Source organism: Lepidochelys kempii, chromosome 3 (assembly GCF_965140265.1).
Source record: "Lepidochelys kempii isolate rLepKem1 chromosome 3, rLepKem1.hap2, whole genome shotgun sequence".
Lineage (NCBI taxonomy): Eukaryota > Metazoa > Chordata > Testudines > Cheloniidae > Lepidochelys > Lepidochelys kempii.
The window spans coordinates 11,342,904-11,365,331 of record NC_133258.1 but is presented as its reverse complement, the minus strand read 5'-3'; the positions used below and the strand labels follow the sequence as shown (position 1 = coordinate 11,365,331).

Below are 22,428 nucleotides of genomic sequence, written 5' to 3'. Positions count from 1 at the left end.
TGTTTAGAGACAAATAACCTTTTCCTCCTTTTCTACAATGGAAATGGAACGATAGCGCATTTGCATAGGAACTGCCGTTAGTTGTTGTTTGGTGTAAAGCTATGCAGTGGCTTGTTTTCCAAAGGTGAGACGCAGCAGCCCAAATTACATTTCTGGGGATACAGCACCCATCAATTAACACAACACATCCAAAAACTCAGACAGTATTTGCTACTTTTTGTGGTTTTTAAAAACACCAGTCAGTCAGAGAAACTGTCAAAGGTAAAAGCTTCATAAAAGCTGAAGGATGGAGCCACTACCGTGCCTCCATAGTATATCTGCTGATATGGGGTTCGTGAGATTAGAACTCACTACAAACGTCTCTTTCCATACCGAGCGCATCCAAAATGCTCTTTTATGGTTACAAAAAAAAATAAAATCCAGAGTTAGTTACACGGGAAACTAGCTTCAATGTGACATTAGCACCCAATCATTAGTTAAATACATGAACATCCATCTTGTGAAACCTGCCCATCTAGGCATGTCCAAGCTGTTAAAACTAAATCAAAACAGGGAAGGGAGCTTTTATTGCTCGCCCGGTCAGTAAATCAGGGCTCTCCTCCTTCCCACTCTTCACTACCAGCTCCCTCTGCGGGGTGTTATTGACATCTCACTGGCAGCAGGCCATGTTAGTGGCTCAGCAGGATAATTCTGCAGGTTGTAGCCAATGCGAGTGGGTTAGTGCTCAAAGACCAATGTGACTTCACTTCTCTTGTTAAATGAGGAGGGAAATGAATTTGCCTGGGCTTGAAATAAATGACTCTAAACATTATTGTTCTGGCTAAGCGAAGCAACGCCCAATTCCATCCCCACCTGTTCTCTGTTCCTGCTTCAGTTGGGCTGGAGTCACTGCCTGGAACTGACAAACCATCCATTGTAACTGAATGCTCAGGCATGGCAAGGACATTTTAGGGGGCCATTTATTCACCCTGCTATCTGTGTCTGTGCATTGGGTACTGGCAAGCTACAGACTGTGACCCAAGCCAGCAGCTCGCTGACCAGGCCTCTCAGCTGTAGTGCAGAGTGTCCCTTTAAGGGCACGCCTGGGTCCAGCCAGCCCTGCTCCAAGGCTCAACCCCTCAGTTTCCCCCGACGGATCACGTGACCAAGCGGGAAGTCAGCCCTGGTTGGAGCTGGGGGCAGGCAAGGTCTGTGCTCAGTCTGGGAGACAGAGGAATTGAAGCAAGATCTAGAGTGAGGCCTTCTCTAGGGAGCTGGGGAAGAGGCCTGGAGACAAAGCAGTTGGGTGGAGGACCAAGGAGAAGGCTGGAGAGAAAGCCTGAGCAGAGCAGGCCAGCGTAGGAAGCGGCTCTGGGACAGGCAGGATTCTGCTCCTGATTTAGAGTATGTCTACACTGCAGCCGGGAGCAAGCCCCCCGGCTTGGGTAGGCAGACTCATGCCAGGGAAGATCACGGTGCTTTGTTGTGAACTCGTGTTTGCCCTGAAAGGGAAAGACACTTGCTTCGGGCAGAGGTCAGGGTACAAAAACCACCCAGCCGCCCCGGCAGCAGCTGTTCCTCCAAGCTGGGGAGAAGCAAGTAGCTAGGGAAACAACCCTCTGGAACGAGGGCTGCTAATGGCCAAGTTTCAAGACGTTGTCACAAATACATAAGAGGCACCCTGCTTTAGTTGGTTAGTAAGATCTTAAAATGCCTGATATAACATCTGTACCTTCCCTTTGCTGCAGGCAGCAGAGCTAGGCCAATGTCGCGGAGACTACAGTTCCTACTGCTGCAGCCTATCCTCAGTCTTATAGAGTCAGAGCCAGGCAGAGAGGCTGGCATTGCTAGCATGCTCTGTGCAAGCCACTCGGCCAGTTTCCCATCAATCACCTCTCCTTTCCCAAGTAGTTAATGCATTAGAAAAACGTTTGCATTTTTGCTCTGATGCACTTTTAAGCTGTAAAAGTGACTGAAAATCATGGCTGGTGCTGGATATGTGCTCGTTCCCGAGCAGTGGAGGATTCCGTAGCCCACTGTTAGTCACCTGAGACAGTCCCTTGCCCAGTCCAGTGAATGCCTGCCATTGCAGGATTTCACGACTAATGGAACACCCCTCCTGGCCCACCCACTGAACCCTAAACATACCCAAGTACTATCGTCACAACCGCCATTACGCAGCAGAATTGTTGCCCCAATACTTAAAGCAGGTTCTGCTACTGCCAATTTACTATGCAACTCCTGCCATTGTGTCCCCAGATTGCAGAAGAGCGTGGCCATTTTAGAGGGAGCAAGCACACATCTCCAGAGTTGGACTCTAGCAGGAGCGGTAAGAGACAGCACACAACTGGGGAGCTACTCTGCATGATACAGTACGTGGATGCAGGAAGGAGGAATCTAGCAACGTACTCACAGCAGAAAAGGTTAGAGCTCCATACAGACACGAACTGGAGCTGTACGCTCCTATGGAGACTTAAGAGTAAAATTATTAACAAGACACCAAGGGACTAGATTGGACACCAAACACAGGGCCCCAGCTGGTTAATTTACAGTCTCATTCCATTACAACTGCTCCATCAACCCCGTCAGTTTCGTCCTCTCCTTTGCCTCCCTCAACCTGCAGTCCTGGCTGGGCGGGTCAGCCTTGGGGGTGGACGTGTAGCACGGTTCCTCAGCTGGCCTTAGTCTCCTCTTCACAGCAGCAACCCAAGTCCCAATGGATGTGGTGCCCCCATGGTTGCACTGCACCTTCCGGACTCCCTCCTGCTCAGTGAGCTCCGAGGTCTCCTCGGATGAATTCAGTGCATTGCACTGACGGGTGCAGCAGAAGGACGGACTGCTCTGCAGCAAGCCAGGAGTGCCAACGCCCAGGATTGGACTGATATTAGCCATGGTGATGGGGAAGCCATCTCCTTTACCTACAGTGTTGTCAGTTACAGGCCTGAGCCTGCTGTCCTCCACCAGCTCCACAAGACCATCAGCCACACAGCTGGCTGCTCCCCCACCTCCGTTCAGAGGTGCAGTGACCTCTGCATTGGCACTGAAATACAGAGTGGGACTCTCGTGCATCTGAGCTGTCCCTTCTGGGTGCTCCACAATGGCTTCCAAGTCAGAGTTGCCGTTGGCACTGCGGTTTGGAGCGAGAGGAGCGGACACGCCTCCCGCTTTGTCTGCCTGAGCTTCATGTCTGCTCATCAAGCCTGTGCAGTCGGGGACTTTTGCCGTTGACCTGTGCTCCTCTGGCAGGGTTAGCGGCGTTATTACAGAGTACGTGTTGTGTTCGCTGCTTGCTAAAGTGAGGTAAGTAGTCTCCTTTCTGCTCAGGCTTTCTCCAGCTCCGTTCTCTTCTGCCTGAAACCTCTGTCCTACCACTCTGGCTTTAGGAGTTCCAGGGCATTTTCCCATTGAAGAAAAGCCAAGATTGGTCTTCGGCCCAAGCATGGCACTGCAGTGTTTGCTTGCCACCAATTCTGAAGGGTAAAGCTCCCCAATTCCACCATCTCCAAAGGCTGCGTTGATCTTGGACACATCCCCAGTTTTCAAGGCTAGCTTTACCAACAGCCAGTGATGATGGTTCACCCAGCTGTCCTTCACAGAAGTATGACCTTCAAGTTCTCCTAGTGAGATCTCACTGTGTGCTCTAGAAGCAGGCCTGGTATGCACCACCTTGGAGACTTCTGCATTTGAAGAGACAATGTCCCCCTGAGCTGAAATTCCAAAGCTCTCCCCAGCTTCGTTTATGGACCGGAAAGTGGATCCTTCTGTCCCGTTATACTTTGCAGTTGTGATGCTGCAAGATTTCTTCAGGAAACTCTGCCAGATCTCTGTGGATTTGGGGTGTAGCAGACTATAATAGATGACCAGAGCGGCAGAGCCTGAAAGAAAGCAAAGGGGAACAAGGTGACATTTTTGCCAACACCCCAACATTGTGGCATATAGTGCGAAACAGTTAGGGATACTGATGTGATTAGGTATCTAAATAGTGGTACCATGGCGGATATTCAGTGGAGTGCAAAGTTGCCGAGGTAGGGTCTGTTTTACAATTTAAGCGTTTTCAGTTGCTTATGTAAAGGACGCAACTGTAGCTGTGTCACGGGGAGGGAAAACGCACCAGTAGCTAGATGCAACCTGGCTGCCGGAATCTATACGAAGAATGCTTCTGGGAGCATAAATACCACTTGCTAGGACCGTCACTTGATGGGTTCATGTGCAGAGATAAGCAGTCCCTAAGTACTGGGAGGTGATATGTGAGGGCAACCATCCACCTAAGACAAGGATCCAACAGGGGACTTGAGCAGAGCTAAGCATCTCTGCACCACCGCTACCTAGTCAGAAGGGACGTCACTTGGTTTTAGACCCAAATTTAGCACTCATTCAACGCAGACTTACTGCTTGCCAGTGGAAATTATTCCAGAGTGCTTACTCAAGGCATTTTCTTTAAATCAGATTGAACTGCTTCTCCAACTCTCACAGCCTTCCAGCCTTCCGGTTGTGCTGCGGGGAGTTCCTCATTTTATTCGGGCCACCAACGTCCTTTGTCACTGGCAGATTGAGGTTAAGAGCTTGTGGTTAGCAGAGGATGTAGGAGGACAAGGCGTGGGTGGCCGAATAGCAGCTCAGAAATAAGAACATACGCCACTCCTCACTCCAGTCCAGAAGACAGTTCTGCACCAGGTTTGGTGCACAGCCACCGGGAGGCCGAGAAGAGGGTTGGGTGAAGAACAGCCCCAAGCTCCGCAGGGCTCAGGATGCAGAGAGATGGTGTTAGAGCAACACCTGGCTGGGAGGCCCAATGAACAGGAGCCGCTGGGCTTTGGGGTTGTATTTCTGGAAAAAGGCATTCAGAAAACAAGCTGGCGGAAGGAACACCAGTGGATTAGTGGTGCCATCGTGCAGTGAAGCAGCAACGCAGAGCTGCTTCTAAAGAACAGCTCCTTGTCAGCCCAGGAATAGAGAGCCCCAAAGGGGACGTCTAGGGCAACGTTTTCAAAGGCTCCTAAGTGACTGAGGCGCTTTTGAAAACATTACCCCCAGACTCGTTGAAAAAGAAAGCCAACGGCAGGAGAGAAGTTAATGGAATCAGTTAGACTGCACGATTCCCTCTGAGCTGCATCTTGATCAAATTCAGGATCTGCTCCGTGCCAGGCAGAATATTGCCCAAGTCCCAGCCCCTGGCCTGAGTGGCAGTGCGTGGAGTGATGACGGGGGGCAGGGAAGAAAAACAGCAACGGTGGTTTAGTGAGGAGTTAGGTGCTTGATGCTTCCCTCCCACAGTAAAGGAAATGACTTCCCACGGAGATGCTGACAAGGTTGGAGCCAGGCTCCCTCTACAATGCAAGGGTGCGCAGACTTGGAGAGCAGGATTGGGGCTGGGGGAGTGGGGGGAATTGGCAAACCCCCAAGGGTCAGCAAGAAAAGCCGAACACAACCCAGTGGATATAAGGACAGCCATGGGGCTTCCCCCGCAACTCTGCCCATGGCAGCTGATCCCTCCTGAGGTATGTGGGAGGGAAGCAAGTGAATTAACTGCTCACTACCATGGACTTGGGAGTTACAGCCTTGGAGAGAGGAAACCACTCCCGGCTTCAGTGGCTGCTTCCCAGCCCGTCCTGTGCCCCTCCTACCCCTGACTCGAGTCCCAGGGTCACTGCAAGCCTGGGACAGTCCCTTGGGGGTGGAGAGCATGTTGTGGAGAAATCAGTGCCCCCACCCCATCTACGCGGGTGGAGAGGAACAAAAGGCACACGCTGAGCTGCAGTAAGTTACAATAGGGGACAATATTGTGGTGAGCAGTCACAATGCGAGAGAATCAAGGCTAATGTTTTCTCGTGCAAGTCACTACATTGTTGCAAAGAATCATAGAATATCAGGGTTGGAAGGGACCTCAGGAGGTCATCTAGTCCAACCCCCTGCTCAAAGCAGGACCAATCCCCAATTTTTGCCCCAGATCCCTAAATGGCCCCCTCAGGATTGAACTCACAACCCTGAGTTTAGCAGGCCAATACTCAAACCACTAAGCTATCCCTCCCCCCAAGGATAGTTATGCCCAACATCCTTCACAAGGCAGGGCCGCATTCAGTCCTCAAGCACATGCACCTGCCTTAATGAGAGCCGCAATCACCTGCCAAGGGCCAAATCTGATCCCTGAAAGATCACCCACATTTCTGCATAGTCCTTCATCAACATACTCTCAGCCAGAAGAAAGGAACACACCTTAACAAGACCAATCTCTCTTGCACCCCTATTCATTTAATTGGCAAGTGTTTCCTAACAGTGATCCTCCATACTACAGCACTACCAATCCCAAGCGCTCAAAAACCATGAGTCAAGCCCCCAAAATCACGAGACTTTTTAAAGCCAGTCATAGCATTTGCTTCTTGGTTTCGGAGCCTTCAGGGTGCACTGCAGTCATGTTTTCAAGCATCCCTCTGCTACCATGAGGGCTAGGAAGTCACCCTTTTTAAAAGGGAAAGCCAAGATTGACTCCATGTTAGGAACCGGGACGCAGGTAGTCTGGCCTACTGTCAGAGCATGGGGGTTAGATCTAGTGGGCAGGCATCCAGGCAGGGAATGGACGTGAAGAGTCGGAGCTGGCGTTTACTCCCAAGTACGAGAGCCAGGAGGCTGAGCCGAGTTGGGGCCAGGAACCAAAGCTGAGGATCAGAGTCAGGGTTGGATATGAAATGCCAGAGCCAAGGGTTGAGCCAGTCAGAAGTCAGGGGTGGGGTTCAAAGCCAGGGTTGGCAGCCCATGGTCAGGAGCAAGATGAAAGGGCAGGAACCAGGGAGAGGCAAGGATCAGGCACAAAACAGGATCAAGGCAGGAGCTAGGAACAGGTCAGGAGTGGAGCAGGAATCAGCACCAGGCTTAGATCAGGTTTGCAGGAGACAAGCAAGAGCAGGGTCCCATGTGGCCGCAACAGAAAGTCTTCACAGCAGGTTGGATGGCCCACTCGGGTCACTTCCTGGCTTAAGTAGCAGATGTGAGCCAATCAGGCGGCTGCAGGCCTTTAGCGCTCAGACAGAACTTCCCATGGGGCCTGACTTTCCAAGTTCAGCGAGATGGTGGCCCCGAGGCAGTGTCAACGATCCAGAGACCCCGGGTTCTAGACCTGCACCCTCAGATCCTTCCACTATGACTCCATGAACCAGAGCTTTCAGAAAAGATACTGACCCTCATGAGAAAATTGTGAGAGTTGGCAACACTATTCTAGAAAGGTTCTTACAGTGCTCTCATCAACATAGCATCTGAGCACCTTCTGATTCACAGCGCGAGAAAGCAACAGATCTTACCAATCACGAATCCAGCCATCACAGCCCCTGTCATAAACAGGCTATCCCGCCGCACCCCCTGCAGGAGATCTGTGGCCAACATCAAAAGGAAGATGTTCTCTATCAGCATTATCTGCAGGGCAAAGGAAAGACAGCTGTCACTCCGAGCTGCATGTGCACGAACTGGTTGTAGACATGCCTCCTACCGTGGAGGGAGTTAAATGACACACATGAATAAGTTCTAAGCTTTACCTATTTATTTTGCTCTCACTTGCTATCATACTCTGAGCTCCTGCTACCATTCTGGCCTTCCCCCCCACGTAGGTTTTGAATAGAAATGAAATATGGCTCTTTGCTTGTGACAATAAATTGCAAGTTTTTAATCGTACCTTTTCTGTGCCAAAGCATCTCCACACAGCAGCACCATGGAACAGGTTCAGCACAGATCTGGGAGCAACGCCAGACACCTCAGAACCAGCCACGCGCACGTGTTTCCCACTAACAATAACAGTAGCAGCCATTATTGTATTTAGAAGGAGCCTCCCAGAGCTGCCAATCTGCCCCTTTCATGAGCACTAAATTCACTTTGTCTTTATAACCTCTTCGATTCTAGAAAAGTATCCACTCCACTGACTGTAGCAGGGATTTTCAAGCGGAACTGATGTTGCCAGCATAAAAACGTAGCTAAGCATGATGCTAAAATAAGGATAGTCAAATCTCATGCCTCAGGGCAGAGAATGATCATTAGAAGGGTCAGGAAGTAAGTGCCACCCCAGGGAGCACTGCTGTTAGAAGTAGGAGATGGGGAAATGGCTCACCTGAAGCATTAGGTGAAGGTCACAGCTGGAAGCCCCTGTTACTGTTCATTATGGCCAGACTCTATGGGCTACATTGTAGGACATAAAGAAGCAGCCATGGCCCTTACTGCACAGGTCTTATGGTTAGATTAGTTCTTAATAGTTTTCGTTGTTAGCGACTGTGACTCTAAGAGCCAAGAGGAGATCGAGCACTTACCACATAAAACACAGCCACTCTGTACCTGGAGGGGCCGGCCTGGACATTAATGTAGCAGAAGATGTACACAGCCCCCACCAGGAAGTTGAACAGTCTCCAGTGACAGGAACTCACTATGATGTCAGTTTGCTGAGACACCAACCAGAAGGACATCACCAGCCAGTGAGCACCTGGGTGGGGAAGGCAGAGAGTAAAAAGCAAATTAGTTGCTGTGGTGAGCTGAGGGGTGAAGCTAGCAAATCTCACAAGCATCAGCAGTGAGGGACCGCTGGCAAGAAGCCCTGAAGGTGGATGGAGAAATCAGATCACTGCAAGGATCGATGTGCAAAGGAACAGACTCTCTTCCTTACACCATGTCCTGCGGGGCAGCACAGGAAAGCTTTCCCCGTGTCGTACCAATCCTGGATGGGAGAGGGATTGCAGACTCTAGGGCTATCAAGCCAACACTGTTCATGAGCTGTGTATTTACTGAAAAGATGAACCCTGGATTCACTGACACTGAGGGTATGTCTACACTGCAGAGCAAAACCTGCAGCGCTGATTCTCAGAGCCTAGGTCAACGGACTCATGCTTGCAGGGCTAAAAAGAGCAGAGTGGACATTAGGGCTTGGGCTAGAGTCCTGGCTCTGAAACCCAGCGAGGGGGGAAGGTCTCAGAGTCTGGGCTCCAGCCCCAGTGGGACAATCTACTATTTCTAGCCCCGTACCCCAAGTTTATGACCCGGGTTCTGAGACTCAGCACTGTGGGTCTTTCTTTGCAGTGTAGACATAACCCTCCTCTGCGAGAGAAACGGGAGCATTATGCCACCTAGTGGCTATTCACAACAGGTGACACAGGAGACTATTAACTGCACAAGCATGCACAGAAAATCTCATCTTACCTGCTGCAACAAAAACCCAGACAGGATAGACTCTGGCAAAGAGCACCAGGGCCACGACCCTCGTTCCTAGCATTCCTGTCCTCCACAACAGCTGGCACAGGAGGGCAGCCGCTGGCATGTAGAGATGACCTGGTTTCATTAGGCATGTAAAGCGGCTATAAGAGACTAAAGACCAGGAGAGGGAGAGCAGGGACAGTCCAGCACTCACACCTACAAATGAAAGAGGAGGGACATTATTCAAAAGGCACAATGAGGAGTCAGAAATCCACGGCACCTGCATTCCACAGGACAGATGGTTTTCACTCCAGCTGGAGCACTTTACCAAATGTTCCTCTGCTGACCTGTGTTTGTGCTCCGCTAAACCCTCACCTCGATTTCTCTCCTTCCATCTCTCCCCAGTTATCAGTTTTACTAGGACTAAAAGTATCTTTTGCAACAGCCATTAAAAGACCATCAATCCACTCACAAGTGTTCTCATGCTAATACACACCAGTGCATCAAGCACACCTTCTTATTATTGGCAGGATACCAGGCTGGATGGACCTTAGGTCTGACCCAGCAAGGCCATTCTTATGTATGTTCTTATGTTCTACTTCATCAGTACTATTACAGTTTCAATGTAACTGCACCTCTATTTCCCCATCCATGGTCCACTCCAGGGATGCCCATTCAGGTCTCCAGCCATCACCTGTCTCTGGGAAGGAACCCTGCCCACTCCTTTCTGAGCTGGGGGTTTTAAGGCTGCACAGCTCCCTGCCTTACACTGCGATAGCCTCAGCAAGCCAGTCTGCCTAACAGCCAGGCCCTGGGTGTTGCTTTCTTTCTGACAGTGATAAACAGTGTATTGCCCTCAGTTACCACCCAGCTCCTTCTGAGCAACTGTAACACCGACAGACCCCCGTCGTCGGCGGGCGGAATCAAACCTGGGGCCTCTGGAACTTAGTGCATGAGACTCTATTGCATGAGCTAAAAGCCACCTGGCTGCTAGCTAAGGCTGTAGAGCAGACTCATCATCTCTCTCTAAGTGGTCTCGGTGCCACTAGATGGGACAGAAAACCACACCCTGGAGGTGTGCGCGTTACACAAGCACATTTATTCCTAAGGTAAAAGCATTACAAAGAAAACATTATATAAATAATACAGATTCAAAGCCACACGAAACATACCAGGAGTCACCCATCCATCTTACGGGGCTCTCACAGGCCAAAGTCTTTCCAACCCGTCTGAAAGGGTTGGGCCCCTCCTTGGACAGAAGATCCTGTCCTTTGCTAATCAGAAAGAAGCCTGAGTCTATTTAGGCTCATTCTTTTATACCAAAACCCCTTTCTTTGTTCCCTCAGTCTCTGGAAAACCCAGCCTGAGCCAGTCTATGCAACCCCCCCCCCCCCTCCCGAACTGTTTAGTCTCAGTGACTCGCCTTAACCCGCCCCGCCTCCAACCCCATTGTTAGTTCCTGGAGGCACTGTGGGTACCCCTCCTCAATGGAACAGAATACACTCACACAGAAACCATTCATAAATGTAATACAATGGCCCCCAAAGATACTGCATGCAATTGCAATCGCTCTCACAAGTAGTACATTCCATTGCACGCCATAGCAGTTTAGAGAACCTATGGGGAAACCTTGGTCTGTGAGAGAGGGACTCCTAGCACTTGTGGGACTGATAGCTCTGGAGAGCTGAGTCTTCTATTCCCGCCCCCACGCACACAGGAGGAATACCACAGGCAGTGGCAGGGCAAGTTTATCCCATCCTTCCATACCCCTAGTCTGGAGGAATCAGCAGTTCCTCTAGTAGGGTGTTTCTAGTACTGAATTGCAGTGCGACCTTGGGCAACTCACAATCTTTCTGTGCCTCAGTTTCCCTATTTGCAAAACAGAGCTGATACTTGACCTTTATAAAGCGCTTGAAGAGCTACAGATGGAGAGTACTAAGTACCATGGTTATTAATTCTTCATTGTCATTCAGTCTGTGGCTTCTCTTGTAAGACTACCCCTTACTGTCGCTGTAGTGACTTCTCTCCAATGGGCTGAGAACACTAATTTTATCTTTTCGGTGGACAATCATCATGCCAGAGCCAGATTCTAACCTGCCGGGGAGTTGGAACGCTCTTTCTGTACAAGGACAGAAGCTCTATGTTCCATTACAGGATGGATTTGCAGGGAGAGGAACTGGATAGCTCATCTCAAATGGCAAAGATTCTATGCCTACCCCAAGATCACTCCTCGAGCCATCACACACCCCAACAAACCTAGCGATTATCTCCTCCAGAAATAAGACAAACATGGGCCTCCGGACTGTTCCCTGTCCTGCTCACACAAGATTCCCAGGGTTTCTGCTATGGTATGAACTGGCCACTGAGCAGACGGCTGTTGAACAGCAGTCATGCTGCAGGTGGATTGAGGAGCGAAGCAGGCATGCTCTGGGTGTTCTCTGTCGGAAGGAATGCATCCACTGCGTTGGGGGGCACAAGACAACAGTTGGGAAAAGATGGGGAACTCTTGAGAGAGAAGGGAAGACACCAGGCTTTGCTGCTAAGTAGCTCAAGAGGCTAATTTTTAAAAAGCACCGTTCTGAATATGTTTTTCTCCAGTTAGTCTGCAATAGGGTCCTTCATCCTGAAAGTCCACTCCTGCTACCTGTGCCCGTCTACCCTGGATAGACTAGAGGACAAGAGTCCATCACACACATACATCACCTTCCTTCCACATTTAAAGACTCCCCACTTACCTGGGACAAGGCCAGTCGGTTCCACCATTACAAAAACGTAGCTCTGTAGCAACAGGTGGGGCAAGGTATGCAGCAGGGCTTCCAAGAGTCGCAGAACTGCCAGGTCCCCCAGCTGCATGAGGAGATCTCCAGCAATGGAGCTTCCTCCAGGCTTCGCAGCTGTCCAAAGAGCGTCCCAGTGCCTGAAAGAGTACACACCACAGTCAGGGCTCTTCGGGGCAAAGGATCCGTGCCTGATTCTGATCCTACCTCCATCAACTTTATAGCGTGACTCTACTGCTTTCAGCAGTTACTTCTGATGTACGCAGGTGTGATCTAGAGCAGTGGTCGCCATACTTTTTGGATCGCGCACCCCCAGGGCCAGCTCTAGGGAAGTGCAAAGAAAAGAAAAGAAAAGAAAAGAAAAGAAAAGCTGCCACCAGCGTGCCCCTGAAGACGGAGTGGGGAGAGCCGAGCTGCTGCCGCCGAAGGCTCAAAGGTCCGGAAGCCCTGCTGCCGCCGGGCCAGCAGCATGGGTGTGTGTGTGTGTGTGTGGGGGGGTGCTCAGAAAGAGAAACGTTGAGAACCCCTGATCTAGAGGAGAATCAGGCCCTTTGGACCCTATGCAGTCATTTCCCCTTGTGTAAAATGATAACATCTGATCCAGGGGCATTTCACAGCCAGTGTAAATGACTACAAATGGTTTGATGTCATGGAAAACCAGGCCTCTTGGCTTTATGCTTCCGTGTAAACTTAGCACGTTGCTGGTTCTAGACAAACAATTCTGAGCAGGAACTGTAGAGGATAAAGTTATTAGATACACACACGCACACACTTCTATACACACACTCTTGAGAGTTCCCTTCCAGTCGCTCTGAGTGCGTTACACTTGAGAAGGCTGCTCCTCCACCTCCAGAGCCACTATTTGATCCGGTTCAATACAGGAACTTTAGCTAATCTGTTAACACTGACATAATTTGAATCAATGACTTGTACTGACACCCACCGATGTAATTTATTTCACAGCTTGTAATCTTCGAGAGGTGTTTACTTAAGGTAGATACTGGGGTTTTGCAATAAACCCTATGCACACAGTAAATACAGCCATCTGGCAGACTGGCCCTTAACCAGAGGCTGTTTACTTTTATACTTCGGGCATGTACAGCCATTCCTAACAGAGACACTGGATTTAGTGAACTAGGGAGGTAAAATGTTAACCAGTAAGACTACTGCTTACCAGTTAACTGGCCTTAACTGTCAACCCCGTGCCAGCGGGCCGCAGCGGCCCCATGCCGCCCGGCTGGAACGGCCCCAGCTGCGCCATCTGGCTGGAGCAGCCCCAGCCGCTTAATCGGTTAACCATTTAAACACAATATTTTGTAATTGTTTAAACGGTTACTTTTTTTAACAGTATTTACATCCCTAGAATGAACAAGCATGCTGAGAAACCCATAACTCCTTTGGTGCCATCATGAAAGGACAGTGCAAAAATTGACAAATCCAACATTTAGCCTTCTTCCTCCAACACCCATCTGTTTGCAAAGGTTTACACAATGCGTGTCTGTCTCTCTGCCATGCAACTAGAATTCTAATCCCTCAGCACTAGGACCAGTCAGCTCTACCACTGTGTTGCACCAAGGCCTTGTCTACACACAGAAATTTTACTGGTTCAACTACAGGTCGGATGTTAAACCAATGCAATTACGATGGTGCAACGCTGTGTGTGCACCATGTTGTTTTCATGTGCTTCTATTTTAATGGTTAACAGTGTCCCCAAATTATGGCATCTCAAAGGCTTTTGCATGGTTTGTGACCGTGGTTAGGTCCCACCTACATTACAAAATGGAATAGTTTTGTACCAGCTCCCTAGACTAAGTAGTTGTTGTAATACAGATGTGGTTTGGGCATTTAGTCCATCTTCTTGCAGTGTAGAGCACCATCCCCTGCAATTTATTCTCCAGCGCTTTGTCCAATCTAGCTGTAAAACAGCTCCAACAGGGGGTGCTTCCACCACCTTATTTCACACCCTCATTTGTCAGGTCATGCTCTAGTTCAACCACAAGTTATTGGGCTAGACGCTGGAATCGCTGGGTGAGATTCCATGGCCTGCATTATGCAGGAGGTCAGACTAGATGATAACAGTCCATCCTGGCCTGAAAAGAAATCCGTGACAGTTTCTCCCCAATCATCTGCTGACATTATTAAATGTAACTGCATACGCTCAAGGGCAAAGATAAGAAGTTCAGCTATGGAGACAGCTTCTAGTTTCAAACTTCTGAGAGTGACTAATTGCTTTAAGAAAAGCACAATGTGTCCTTTGAAATATCTATTTACAATAGCACTATTATACACTTTATAGGAGCTTCACAAACCAACAGAGAAAACATTATTGAATTAAAAACCCCATATTATTGGCATTAATCACAAGTTACATATAAAGTGCAAACCAATTCTGTGAGCATTAATCAAGCATCTTTCACTCCCCTTCCCTGCCTCCCAATGTAATCTGGACAAGATCTGAAAGATTTTTAGGGTCTTCAACTAAAACAAGAACAAAAACAAAGCAAAAACCCCAGACAAATAAGCCTTCCTTCCAACAACAGGGATAATGGACAGTCCCTAGGACTTTTTTCCACTACTTGGGAAAAGAGAAGCATTCTCAGCTAGTATCAACATATTGGACCACTCGAGCTGACAATGTGTCTTTGCATGTCACCAAGGTGCCAGAACATGTCAGCTTTCCCATCATCTTACTCTCAGGTCCCATCTTCGTCCATACAGTAGAACCCCTATTTGATTATCCCCTATTTTATGGGGGATTGAGTTCATAAAACTGAACATCCCAAGATTCCAGGAGGTATGGTGCATAGGTTAATTAATTAATCGCTCACTGATAGTTTATATAACGAATGGTAACAACTGGATTCAGTGCACTTGATTTTTCTTTGAGCGAGAGAACTGCACCTCATCTTTGCCACCAAATATCTTAGTCTTCTCAAACCTGGGAAATGTGGTCTAGATGAAATTATTATAAGACAGGTGCACAACTGGTTGAAAGATTGTACTCAAAGAGTATTTATCCATGGTTTCATGTCAAACCAGGACAGCTAGTAAGGTTCTGCAGGTGTCAGTCCTGGGTCCAGTACTAGTCAATATTTTCATTAGTGACTTGGATAATGGCGTGGAGAATGTGCTTATAAAATATGCAGATGACACCAAGCTGGGAGGGGTTGCAAATACTGTGGAGGACAGGATTAGAATTCAAAAAGACCTTGGCAATTGGAGAATTGGTCTGAATTCAACAAGATGAACTTCGAAGTGCAAAGTACTTCACCGAGGAAGGAAAAATCAAAAGCACAGCGATTAAATGGCTAGAGCCCCATAGGGATACAAAATTTATATCTGCAGATGCAAATATCCATTGATATAAAGTGGCAAAAAAGGAGTGCAACAACAGAAGTGTTGTATGCAAGACACAGGAGGAATACTTAAGTGGATCACAAATTGAGTGAGAGTCAACACGATGAGGCAACTGACCGTCTCTACTCAGCGCTGGTAAGACCTCAGCTAGAATACTGTGTCCAATTCTGGAAGCCACACTTAAGGAAAGATGTGGACAAATTGGAGCGAGTCCAGGGGAAAGCAACAAAAAAGATCAAAGAATTAGAAAACCTGACCTATGAGGAAAAGTTAAGATAACTGGGCATGTTTAGTCTTTTGGAAAGAAGACAGGTGGGGAACCGGAGAATCTTCCAATATGTAAAGGGCTGTTATAAAGAGGATGGTGATCAATTCTTTTCTAGGTTCACTGAAGGTAGGACAAGAAGTAATGGGCTTTATTTTCAGCAAGGGAGATTTAGGTTAGATATTAGGAAAACGTTCTAACTATTAGTTAGTTAGTAGATAAGATCTGGACTAGACTTCCAAGGGAGGTTGTGGAATCCCTGCTACTGTAAGTTTTTTAAGAAGAAGGTTGGACAAACACCTGTCAGAGACAGTCTGGTCTACTTGGTCCTGCCTCAGCACAGGGGTGTGGCCTGGACAACTTCCTGAGGTCTCTTTCAGCCTAACATTTCTATAATTCTATGTTGGTTGAAGGATCAGAGTCACATACAATGGCAGAAAGATGGTTCAGATAACCAGCTATTTGTGAGACCAATGCCCATAAAATCAGGGGTTCTACTGTACTTAGAAACCAGGCTCGCAACTTTCTAGAAGACAGTGTTTACTCACAGTTCTGTGGTTTGACGTCTCAGTTTACCATAGGAAAATCCTGATCCTACACTGCAGAAAGAGACACCTAATACAACCCCATTGGTTCTCCTTGCCACATAACACACTCAGGCACGCATGCACACACTTTCCATGCAAAGTACATATATTTGTCCTCAGAACATTATATCTCAAGCCTCCTAATTCTTCAAAGGCTGTGAGTTGTTTTCTCACCGCTTCCAAATCCCCAGCTTCAGCATGTGCACGATCACCAGACAGCAGCAGCCTATGTGCCCATCTGCCCGGAACCAAGAGAAGCTCAGGATCTGAACTATATAGTCAGGCAGAAGCAAGGCAATGGTCAACCAGCACCAGAGATACCGGCCAGAGAGAAGATAATGGACGATGGTGCAGACCCCTGAAAAAGGGAAAAGAAACAATATGATAGATGGTGACACACATGGTACCTCTCCCACCTCAGCTCTAACAGTGCACCAGCCTTTGTGGCCCAAATCACATCTGACCACAAGCATCACCACTCTTTCTCCCATGCCACTTCTTATGCCTCAGGGCAAAGCTCCCCATAAAGATCCACAGAGGCACTACATTCAACTCCTTCAAACTCACCGCTCCCGCAATAGCTACCCAACGCTCAGCAACGGCTATGCGGCTCCTGTGCTGCAACCTGTGTTTGTTACACTGAGCATAAAATCTCACTGTTACCTTGTGCTCCCTCAGTCTGTACCTTTTGCATCCATCTAGCACTGGGATCGGCAACCTTTGGCACGCTGCCCATCAGGGAAATCCGCTGGCAGGCCTGGCCAGTTTGTTGACCTGCAGCGTCCGCAGGCTTGGCCGATCGCGGCTCCCACTGGCTGCGGTTCGCCATCCCCGGCCAATGGGGGCTGCGGGAAGCAGCGGCCAGCACATCCCCCAGCCCGCGCCGCTTCCCGCAGCCCCCATTGGCCAGGGACGGCGAACCGCCGCCAGTGGGAGCCGCGATCAGCCAAGCCTGCGGACGCTGCAGGTTAGCAAACCGTCCCAGCCCGCCAGCGGATTTCCCTGACGGGCCACATGCCAAAATTTGCTGATCCCTGGTCTATAGTCTTATATTTAGATTGCAAAGTCTCTGGGTGACCATCTTTTTCATCATCTGCTTGCACAGCATAGGGGCCCCGATCCATAGATGTGGCCTCTAGGTGCTACCACCATACAGATTAATAATACTAATAAGATCTCTGCTCTTAAAGCAAAAGAGGGTTTGGATTAGGTTTTCAGTTTGGGCTCAGCTCTATACAGAGAGAGAGGTTTTTTCCTTCCTTAACACTTTTGAAATCTTATTTCTAAGTGCTGGTTAATGCATAACATAACTATGCATGTTAACGTCATCTTTGTAATAAGCTATCCTTTGCTATGTGTGCATCCAGCACAGCGGTTCTCAATCTATTGAACATTGTGGGCTGCATCCAATACTACCTGTATGGCCCTGAGGATGTCACATAGGCCCACGGGCCTGCAGGTTGAGAACCACTGATCCAGCACCTGGCACAATGGGGTCCTGCTCCATGACTGGGGCTCCTAGGTGCTATGGGAATACAAATCACAAATAGATACTCTCTCCTCAATTTAACCAAAGCCCTTTAAACACGTAGGGGCTTGTTTTCTGGAGGGTGTGTATAAAGCAATGAGTAAAATGATAACCCAGAGCTCTCCTATTGCATCTTCATCAGTAGATTGCACAGTGCTTTATCCCAGGGGTCAGCCTCATTATCCTGCCTCTTCCACCGGTCTGCCTAAGGTTTAGCAGACTGGTGGTAGAGGCAGGAACCAAATCCAGGTCTCCCGAGTCCCAGTCTAGCACTTTATTCACATAGGCCACACATTTGCCCCCCCCCCCAAAGAAGTAGCAATCATTTCTGTCTGCCCTTTCGTAGTCACCTGCTGTCAGGGATGGATCTAGAATAGCTCAGTGGGATGCCCAGGAACAGCTCAGGCCAATCCAGATCCTAACTTCCCAAACTCTGGGTTTGCTCAGGTCCAGGATTCTGGTGCAGGCCAGTCACTGAAAATAAGGGAGAGCTGCCCTGGGACCCTCCCTAGCCAGCAGCCCCGAGGCAGGGGCATCAGCCTGCCCAGCACAGGGTGAAGCCTCTCCCATGCACCTGCCTGCTCCAGTATGGGCCCGAAAGGCAGCAGCTAGGATTGCAGATTCAGGTTGGAGGCATTCCTGGAGGTTTACTGATTTCATCCCATGCCCTAACCTCTCATTAAAGATTCCTCTTTAATTCCTGCAGGTGCCAGGACCGTCCTGGAGAGCTAGCAAGCCTAGTGGCAGCTCCCCCCCCGGGGCAGCCTGCAGAGGAAAGGGGGGCGGCAGCAGGATCGGCGGCAGAGCCCGGCACGCAAAGGGTTAAAGATTTTAAAAACGAGACGCGCGCGCGCGCCCTCGTCCCGGCGGCGCTCTCCTCCTTGCTGCGCCGCAAGGAGACGGCCAGAGCCGGGCCCGGTCCCCGCGCCCTGCACCGGTTCCCGTGCCAGGGGCTCAGCCCTGCACGCTCCCCCCCGGCCCCTCGGTGCAAACCAGTCGGCCACGTGCATGCTCGCCGTTCAGTCGTGGGGCCGGGACAAGACGGCTGCTCCGCAGCTCACAGCGGCTGTTCGCAGGAAGGGAGGAGGTGGGGGGGTGCAGCTTTGCCGGGTGCCCGGTGAGTGTGTGCGTCGTTCCGCTGGCGAGTTGCATGGGTGCCCGCTGCGGGGCGCGCGGGGCGGGGGCGGCTCTGGGGGGCGCAGAGCGGGAGGGTGGAGCGCCATTCATCCGTGGCAGGCAGAGGGGTGCAGCGCACGAGGGACATGCACGTGCGCTGGGGGGGGGCGGCACAGTTAGTGGTGCAGCCCCCCCGGGTAGCTGCAAGGCTGCAGGCAGCGCGGTAACACGGGGGGGGGGGTACGCTGCGTTGGGGGCCCGCTGCCGGTGCAGCCCCGCTCCTCAGCTGCAGGTCCCGCCGGGCCCCCGGGAGACTCACGCGCGCCCTGTTCCGCCGCGAGCAGCAGGAGCGAGAGTCCCGCGAAGGCGGCGCGCATCCTCCTCCTTCTCCCGGCGCGGCGCCCTGCTCCGGTGCAAGGACCCCGGAGCAGCCCGGCTCCGCTCTCCCCGCCCCTTCAAGGGCCGGCCGGCCGGCCAGCCCCAGGCCTTCGCCTCCCGCCTTCGCAATGCTCCCTCCCCGTTAGCGGCCGGGGAGGTCTTGGGGGGGGGGTCGCCTTTGCAGGAACAGGCGAGGGGTCCCCTGCCAACTTTCTAATGGCACAAAGCCCAATAGCTTTGCCCCTGACTAGCCTCCCTCCCTGAGACCCCGCCCCTTCCCCAGGGCCCTGCCCCTGCTCACTCCATCCCACCCCTTCAGTCCTCAGCTCTCCCACCCCCACTCACTTTCACTGGGCTGGGGCAGGGGGTTGGGATTGTGGGCTCTGGGCCAGGGATGAATTCAAAGCAAAAAAAGGTTTCTCTCCCCATATGCGAGCAGCAGTCTGGTTGGATTCCTCCAGCCAGGACCACTCCCCCAGTTCATTTGAGCATAAGCTTTCCTGAGCTACCGCTCACGTTGTCCGATGAAGTGAGCTGTAGCTCAGAAAGCTCATGCTCAAATAAATTGGTTAGTCTCTAAGGTGCCACAAGTCCTCCTTTTCCTTTTGCGAATACAGACTAACACGGCTGCTACTCTGAAATCCCCCAGTTCAGTGATGCTTCCTTTGTCTTTCAAAGGAAGGCTGTAAATAGAGATGAGGGAAAAGAGGTGATTTGGGGCCTCTGTTCCTCATTTTTATATCTTTTCATCCTCTTTGAGAATCATCTCCAGCTGGAGTTCTGGTGACAGCCAGTCTGTTTACATGGGAAGTAAATTTTCCCTTTCTGCCCTTCTGCTTGCCGAAGAATGGCCGCTTAACCAGGTGATAGTCCATTTGATTTTGTTGACACTTGCCTGCGGTGTTCGTTTGCCTTTGTATCTGAGGAAGTGGTTTGTGCCCGCTTTTCTAAACCTGGAGCATGTCTCACAGTAGAATATTATAACTTTTACATACAATGCTGCCACACACATTTTACCATGACAATAATGATCAGCAAATTATGAGTTTTCAAATGATACTTTCCAGGGCATACTTTGTACAAGATTTATTATAGTTTTGTAAAAAGGATGAACACGAGGGTACAGACTGTCACATAGGCCCGTAAGCCTAACTTCAGTACCAGACAAATTGGTTGAAACTATAATAAAGAACAGAATTATCAGACACGTTGTTGACCATAATTTGTTGGGGAAGAGTCAACATGACTTTTGTCAAGGGTAATTATGCCTCACCAATCTATTAGAATTATTTGAGTGGTCAACAAACGTGGACAAAGGTGATCCAGTGGATATAGCATACTTGGACTTTCAGAAAGCCTTTGGCAAGGTCCCGCACCGAAAGCTCTTAAGCAAAGTAAGCAGTCCATGGAGCTTCTGGGACCTGAAGCATTCCTCTCACAATATATGTGAAATTCAGCTTTACAAAGTATCATTTTTTGGCCTTGAGAATCCATAAAGATTTTTCCTGTGTTCATGCACTGAACCGTCTGTGAATTACTGAGACAATAACATACTGTTTTATGTGTGCTCGCAGGTCCCTCAACCTCAGCTGGCCATTGTACTTCGGCAGCTCAGGCACCCGGCAGCAGAACCCTGGGTCTTCATTTCATCCTGGATCGGTCAAAGAGGAAGGGCTTCCGTGATGAAATTATGGTTGACAATCTGGACAGGGCCAACAAGCAGGTGCAATCTCAAAGAGGGAAGGATTCATGGCAAGTTGAAAGCACAGGCAGGCTGCAGAGCTTGAGGACAAAATGGCAGCGCGGGAGCTGACATGTGCATCTTGGTTCCTGAAACAGGAACGTGAGTTGAGTGGGGAAGACAGAGTGCAGTGGAAAGTCCCTGTTTGAGAGGCTGCTTTCACTAGTGACCACTAGAGTGCAGGATGCTGCCTCATCCACTCCACAGCCTGAGTCCCCTCCACGGTACCGTGCGCTGCAGACCAGGAGCGCTTTGGACAATTCCTTGCTTGGCAGGTGGCCCATGCAACTGGGACTTAGCAGCTGGACAGGGCAAATCTACCCCCTGCAGTCCTCCACCCCGATCCAGGCCCCATTCCCTCTGCACACATCCACCCCTATGCTGACCGCCCTCCCCCCTGCAGAACTCCACCCCCAAGCAGTGGCAGCCAGTGCATGCTAAACACACATAGAATCATAGAATCCTAGAATATCAGGGTTGGAAGGGACCCCTGAAGGTCATCTAGTCCAACCCCCTGCTCGAAGCAGGACCAATTCCCAGTTAAATCATCCCAGCCAGGGCTTTGTCAAGCCTGACCTTAAAAACCTCTAAGGAAGGAGATTCTACCACCTCCCTAGGTAACGCATTCCAGTGTTTCACCACCCTCTTAGTGAAAAAGTTTTTCCTAATATCCAATCTAAACCTCCCCCACTGCAACTTGAGACCATTACTCCTCGTTCTGTCATCTGCTACCATTGAGAACAGTCTAGAGCCATCCTCTTTGGAACCCCCTTTTAGGTAGTTGAAAGCAGCTATCAAATCCCCCCTCATTCTTCTCTTCTGCAGACTAAACAATCCCAGCTCCCTCAGCCTCTCCTCATAAGTCATGTGTTCTAGACCCCTAATCATTTTTGTTGCCCTTCGCTGGACTCTCTCCAATTTATCCACATCCTTCTTGTAGTGTGGGGCCCAAAACTGGACACAGTACTCCAAATGAGGCCTCACCAATGTCGAATAGAGGGGAACGATCATGTCCCTCGATCTGCTTGCTATGCCCCTACTTATACATCCCAAAATGCCTTTGGCCTTCTTGGCAACAAGGGCACACTGCTGACTCATATCCAGCTTCTCGTCCACTGTCACCCCTAGGTCCTTTTCCGCAGAACTGCTGCCGAGCCATTCAGTCCCTAGTCTGTAGCGGTGCATTGGGTTCTTCCGTCCTAAGTGCAGGACCCTGCACTTATCCTTATTGAACCTCATCAGATTTATTTTGGCCCAATCCTCCAATTTATCTAGGTCCTTCTAGGTCATTAACATGACTGAGAAAGCAGAACATGCCAGAGGACACACAAACTTAGGGGATTGTTTTGGTGGCATTGGTTTCACTGTTTATGCCATGCAGTGTTTGGTTTATGCACTTTGTTTTATTACTGGTTTTGTGCTGGTTTAATACATGCACACATAGCATTGGCAGGCAGGCCAGCTGCCGTTAGAACACCAAAACAGCACCATCACTCCCCCGGAATACATCCATGTTCACAAATAAAGGCTTTTATTTAATT

General features: G+C 49.8%; 1 protein-coding gene and 1 long non-coding RNA gene across 3 annotated transcripts; one reads left to right on the top strand and one right to left on the bottom strand.

Moving 5' to 3' along the window:
* Nucleotides 1-203: 203 nt before the first annotated feature.
* Nucleotides 204-19,378, bottom strand: XKR5 (XK related 5). 2 transcript variants are annotated; one of them, XM_073335691.1, is made up of 7 exons: nucleotides 19,088-19,378; nucleotides 16,299-16,482; nucleotides 11,874-12,055; nucleotides 9,145-9,354; nucleotides 8,265-8,434; nucleotides 7,272-7,383; nucleotides 204-3,854 (listed from the first exon to the last, which is right to left on the bottom strand). In XM_073335691.1, exons 1-7 carry the CDS (start codon nucleotides 19,143-19,145, stop codon nucleotides 2,542-2,544), a joined length of 2,229 nt encoding a protein of 742 aa, XP_073191792.1. In that variant the 5' UTR covers nucleotides 19,146-19,378; the 3' UTR covers nucleotides 204-2,541. The 2 variants fall into 2 exon arrangements, with proteins under 2 accessions (XP_073191792.1, XP_073191790.1); XM_073335689.1 differs by lacking the exon at nucleotides 19,088-19,378 and having other exon boundaries at nucleotides 16,299-16,821.
* LOC140908494 (uncharacterized) lies at nucleotides 18,637-21,476 on the top strand. The gene is made up of 3 exons (XR_012157889.1): nucleotides 18,637-18,769; nucleotides 19,907-20,009; nucleotides 20,721-21,476. It is a non-coding gene; the product is annotated as an uncharacterized lncRNA (long non-coding RNA).
* Nucleotides 21,477-22,428: the final 952 nt, after the last annotated feature.